The sequence below is a fragment of the Suricata suricatta genome, chromosome 15 (assembly GCF_006229205.1).
Source record: "Suricata suricatta isolate VVHF042 chromosome 15, meerkat_22Aug2017_6uvM2_HiC, whole genome shotgun sequence".
Lineage (NCBI taxonomy): Eukaryota > Metazoa > Chordata > Mammalia > Carnivora > Herpestidae > Suricata > Suricata suricatta.
This window is the reverse complement of record NC_043714.1, coordinates 77,307,757-77,313,032: the sequence shown is the minus strand read 5'-3', so window position 1 is coordinate 77,313,032 and position 5,276 is coordinate 77,307,757. Positions and strand designations below refer to the sequence as shown.

The 5,276-nt window shown below is 54.8% G+C and overlaps 1 protein-coding gene across 5 annotated transcripts; it reads left to right on the top strand.

The window, feature by feature from the left end:
- Nucleotides 1–1,488: 1,488 nt before the first annotated feature.
- Nucleotides 1,489–3,838, top strand: LOC115278944. 5 transcript variants are annotated; one of them, XM_029923435.1, is made up of 4 exons: nt 1,489–1,779; nt 2,131–2,514; nt 2,978–3,223; nt 3,509–3,838. In XM_029923435.1, the coding sequence occupies exons 1-3, from the start codon at nt 1,769–1,771 to the stop codon at nt 3,186–3,188; spliced, it is 606 nt and encodes a 201-aa protein (XP_029779295.1). In that variant the 5' UTR covers nt 1,489–1,768; the 3' UTR covers nt 3,189–3,223; nt 3,509–3,838. The 5 variants fall into 5 exon arrangements, with proteins under 5 accessions (XP_029779295.1, XP_029779294.1, XP_029779296.1 ...); XM_029923434.1 differs by having other exon boundaries at nt 2,978–3,838; XM_029923436.1 differs by having other exon boundaries at nt 2,908–3,838.
- Nucleotides 3,839–5,276: the final 1,438 nt, after the last annotated feature.

Genomic DNA, 5,276 nt, shown 5'->3' with positions numbered 1-5,276 from the left:
GACGCCCGCCCCCACACATCCGGGGCCCCCACCGCGTCCCCTGCCCCTGACCGCACAGCTGGGCCCCGGCAGCCCCCGCAGCGCCGGTTCTAATGGGGTTACAGTGACGCTTCAGGCTCTCGGCGCCGTTAGGTGTTAGGTAGAGTGATAATACTTGCTAAGTTTTGTCAAATTTGGTCAATTCTTTTTTAAAATGCTTATATATTTTGAGAGAGAGAGAGCCGAAGGGAGGGAAAGACAGAGAGAGAGCCTGGGGGAGGGGCAGAGAGAGATGGAGAAGGAGAATCCTAAGCAGGCCCCGCGCTGTCAGCACAGAGCCCGAGGTGAGGCACGAACCCTTGAACCTGAGATCATGACCTGAGCCAAACCAAGAGTTGGACCCTCAGCAGACTGAGCCGCGCAGGCGCCCCTGGAAGCACTTTGGCAGGAGAAGCTCACATCGAGGGAGCCAACATCCCCGGGATTTACGCGTGACGGGAAGGCTGTGGGAATTAGGACACGGCTGTTGGGGCGTCAGGGCGGACATGGGCTCGGTGGGACAGAGCAGCGCGTTCAGAAATGGACCCACACTATGCACTCAAGTGTTTGTGCAAAGTCACCAAGCCACCTGAGTGCGGGAAGTCGGCTCTTCAGTGAGTGGGGCCGGGACAGACTCCCTGGGAGCAGAGAACGTCTCCACGCGGTCTCCCACCGCCCAGCTCTCCCCCGGGCCGGGTGGGACCCTCCGCCATTCCTCTGTGGAGCGGGTCTACGGGTGAGCAGAAGAGCCACACTCACCATCTCGAGAAGCAAGCGCAGGGGATCAGTGGTGTGACTTTGGCTACATGAACATCTCCTAGGACACAAACAGCGTCCTCTCTAAAGGGGACAAAGCACCAAGGAGTCTTCATCGGAATTAAAAACGTCTGCTCTTAGACAGAGACTTGCAGGAAATAAGATTGAAATCCGCAGCCAGGAGAAAATCTTCCTGTACATAAAATGGTCCTACGATTTAATAAAAAGAAAACAACCCCATGATACACGGACGAGAGATCGGAACAGACACCGCACCAAATAAGAACCCGGACGGCAAAAAGCTCAGGAAAAGCCGAGCGGCCTCCTTAGGCATCAGGAAAACGCGCGTGAAAACCACACGAGAGACCGCGAGCACCTGCGGGGACCGCGCGGCCGGGGACCGACGACCACGCTTCTGGCGGGGCCTCCCCGCGGGGCCTGAGCAGGCGCAGAAAGGCCTCCTCGTGGGGCAAATGGTGGGCGGATTCTTACAGTTAGACACGCCTAGCCGGTGACCCAGCAGTCACCCTCCTGCTTTCCCCCCGAGGACTGGAAAAGAAGTCCACGCAGACCAGGACGCAGGAATTTACGGAAGTTTTATCCATACGTCTGTGCGCACGTGACGCACTCCGACGCAGCGATGCGTCACACACGACAGCGCGGACGGAGCGTCCAGGCCGTGCGGCGTCACCACGGGGCCAGGCTCCAGCGGGACCTCCAGCCGTCCACCTGGAAGGACCCCGTCCGCGGGGACCGCTCTCACACGCCCCTGCCGTCCCGTAAAGGAAGGGACTGGGTCCCGGCCGACCCGCACTTGGCCGTGGAACCTGCGCCCCGCGCTCATCCGCCTGTGAAACCCTGTGTTCCGTGAAGCGCCGCAGAGCGCCGCCCGGCCCCCCGACGGGAGGCTGTCCGACTCAGGAATTGGTGAAGAAAGCCAAGAAAGTCGTTAAGACTTGCCCAGTTGAATTCCTTTTTAAACAAATGTAAAGGGATGAACAAGAGGTACGTGCAATGACATGGATGAACCTCAGAAACGCTAAGTTAAAAAGGGAAGACCAAAATCACACGTACTGTGTGATTCCATTAACACGAAATAGAAAGCACTGGAGAGGGTAGCAGAAAGCTAACCCGTGCTCCCCAGGGGTGAGGCGTTGCTGGAGGCAGCTGGCCGCAGGGAGGGGTGGGGGGAGAGAGGGAAGAGGTAGAGTCTGAGGCGGTGGCCACAGACAAGAGCCAGCCCCACAAAGAGGGGGTCCGGCGCCTCAGGGGCTACTTTGGAAGACTTAGGTCTGTGGACTGGAGGACTGGCCTCGGGGGACGGGGGCAGCCACATACACCCCTTCCTGGGCACAGACCCCTGCAGGCTTGGTGGCAAATGGGAAGAAAGAAGTACCAAGGGGAACTTACTTGCCGCCTCCGGGGAGAAGCACAGTCTCAGGGCGCGGACCGCTCCCACCGCCAGACTGAGGGCCACACCAAGGGCCATGCTGACAGCCACACCTATGGCCAGACTGACCTCAGTCACAGGCGCTGCAGTTCATCGCGCCGCCGGGAGAGGGCAGCCTGGGCGCAGACACCCCCAACCAGTGTGGAAGCTGCTGGTGAGCGCGACCCTGGAAACCAGCTCTGCCAGGGGACAAATGTGTACCACCTGAGTCAGAGCACCTGGAGGCGGGAAGAGACACCTTGCGTCCGACACTCGGGACCTCCATACACAAGTGGACAACAGAAAGGAAGGTAGGAAGTGAGGACGGATGACAGCCAGAGAGAAGGAAGGGAAGAGCAGCTTAGAGATTGTCTGGGCGCTTTGCAGCGGGCGGGGCCATGGGGGCGGGGCTGGCAGGGGAGGCAATGGCATGAGTTGCCTGCTGGCAGGTGGGAGCAGGGGGTGGGGGCAGTGGGGGAAGGCATGGGAGGCTGGGCACTAAGGGAAGACCAGCTGGCGGAGCGGGGGGGTGTGCGGGGGGTAGAGGATGCAGAAATGATCTTTAGCGTCTATGGCCCCCACATGTATTTTGGGGAAAATAGCTTGTAATCAGACTTCTCAACAGCAAGCAAGACACAGCGAAGCAGAAATGATAAATTGAAAAAATATCCAGAAAATACGTTGGAAGCAACTCTTTCCTGTAGCCAGGAGTCCTTCAAGTATCAACGCTACAGAAAAAGGTTTTAAATCTTGAACGTTGCTATCATTGCAAAGGGAGAGAAGTGACAACACACAGATCAACCTCCCAGACAACATGGAGAAGGAAGCCGAGGCGAGAACGGGCCGGGAAGGAAGCCGCGAGGGTCACAGGGAAGGGGATGGAGCGGACAGCACGCCGACCTCACTAACAACTGAAAACTCCGGTTCTCTGGGAAATTTCATCCTGAGCGAGCCGCCGGCCTGGTCGGTGCGAGGCAGACAGTAGGGTCCGCAGGATAATAAACACCAAGGATGAAGGAGGTATAGTACTTGGAACTAACCTAAAAAAATTGCGGAAAGACAAAATCACAGACCCAATATCTCTTAGATGTATCAAGGCAATAATGTTAAATAAGTATTAGCAGGCAGTGTCCAACAGCAGGTGAAGAAAGTAACACACGGTGACAGAGTAGGATCCATCCCAGGATTCAATGGGAGATAAACACTAGGGAATCTGTCAATACAGCTGCTCATAATGGGGCGTCTGGGTGTCTCACGCTCTGTGCCCTCCCTTCCCGGGCTCCTTGCCAACCCCGGGCGCGGCAGGATGGGTGCGGTCCACTGACCGGCTCCGGGAATGGGACCAGTGACCGTCTTAGAGCCCGCTGGACACTCGGAAAGCTGCGATCCCATTCTTCTGTGAGGGTCGCGTGCGGAGCTGTGGACGCGGGAGAGTCCCCCTAGCAGCCCCCTGGCTCTCAGCACGCAAATCCCCCTGGTCCCCGGAGGAAGAGGCCTGCGTCAAAGGCACAGCTGATCTGGTTGTGAAGAGCCTGGCCAGATTCCGAGGCCGCGAGTGAGAGACAGGGAGCAGAGAGAGAGGGACACACAGAATCCGAAGCAGCTCCAGGCTCCGAGCTGTCAGTACAGAGCCTGACGCGGGGCTGGAACTCACAAGCCGAACGATCAAGACCGGAGCCAAAGTCGGAAGCTCAACCGACTGGGCCGCCCTGGCGCCCCTGGGGTCCCTCCCTTCTGTACAGGTAAAGATGGTATTGAGACAAAGAACACAAAAAGGTTTTTTTGTTTGTTTTGTTTAGTGTAGATTTTTTATTTATAGTTTATTGTCAAATCGGTTTCCGTATAACACCCAGTGCTCTTCCCCACAAGTGCCCCCCTCCATGCCCATCACCCCCCTTCCCCTTTCCCCCTCCCCCTTCAGCCCTCAGTTTGTTCTCAGTATTCAAGAGTTTCTCATGGTTTGCCTTCCTCTCTCTCCCCAACTATTTTTCCCCCTTCCCCTCCCCATGGTCCTCTGTTAAGTTTCTCCTGTTAGACCCATGGGTGCAAACATATGGTATCTGTCCTTCTCTGCCTGACTTATTTCACTTAGCATGACACCCTCAAGGTCCATCCACGTTGCTACAAATGGCTGGATTTCATCCTTTCTCATTGCCATGTAATACTCCATTGTGTATATAAACCACATCTTCTTGATCCATTTATCAGTGGTGGACATTTAGGCTCTTTCTGTGATTTGATTATTGTTGAAAGAGCTGCTATGAACATTGGGGTGCATGTGCTCCTATGCATCAGCACTTCTATATCCCTTGGCTAAATCCCTAGCAGTGCTATTGCTGGGTCATAAGGGAGTTCTATGGATAGATTTTTGAGGAGCCTCCACACTGTTTTCCAGAGCGGCCGCACCAGTTTACATTGCCACCAACAGTGTAGGAGGGTGCCCGTCTCTCCACACCCTCGCCAGCATCTATAGTCTCTTGATTTGTTCATTTTAGCTACTCTGACCGGTGTGAGGTGGTATCTCAGTGTGGTTTTAATTTGTATTTCCCTGATGATGAGTGATGTTGAGCATCGTTTCATGTGCCTGTTGGCCATCTGGATGTCCTCTTTGGAGAAGTGTCTCTTCGTGTCTTCTGCCCATTTCTTCACTGGATTGTTTGTTTTGCAGGTGTGGAGTTTGGTGAGTTCCTTGTAGATTTTGGATACTAGCCCTTTATATGATACACCATTTGCCACTATCTTTTCCCATTCCTTCGGTTGCCTATTAGTTTTCTTGATTGTTTCCTTTGCAGTGCAGAAGCTTTTTATCTTGATGAGGTCCCAGTAGTTCATTTTTGCTCTTGATTCCCTTGCCTTTGGGGATGTGTCGAGGAGGAAATTGCTGCGGTTGAGGTCAAGGAGGCTGTTTCCTGCTTTCTCCTCGAGTGTTTTGATGGTTTCCTGTCTCACATTGAGGTCCTTCATCCATTTTGAGTTTATTTTGTGTATGGTGTCAGAGAGTGGTCTAGTTTCATTCTTCTACATGTTGCTGTCCAGCTCTCCCAGCACCACCTGCTAAAGAGGCTGTCTTTTT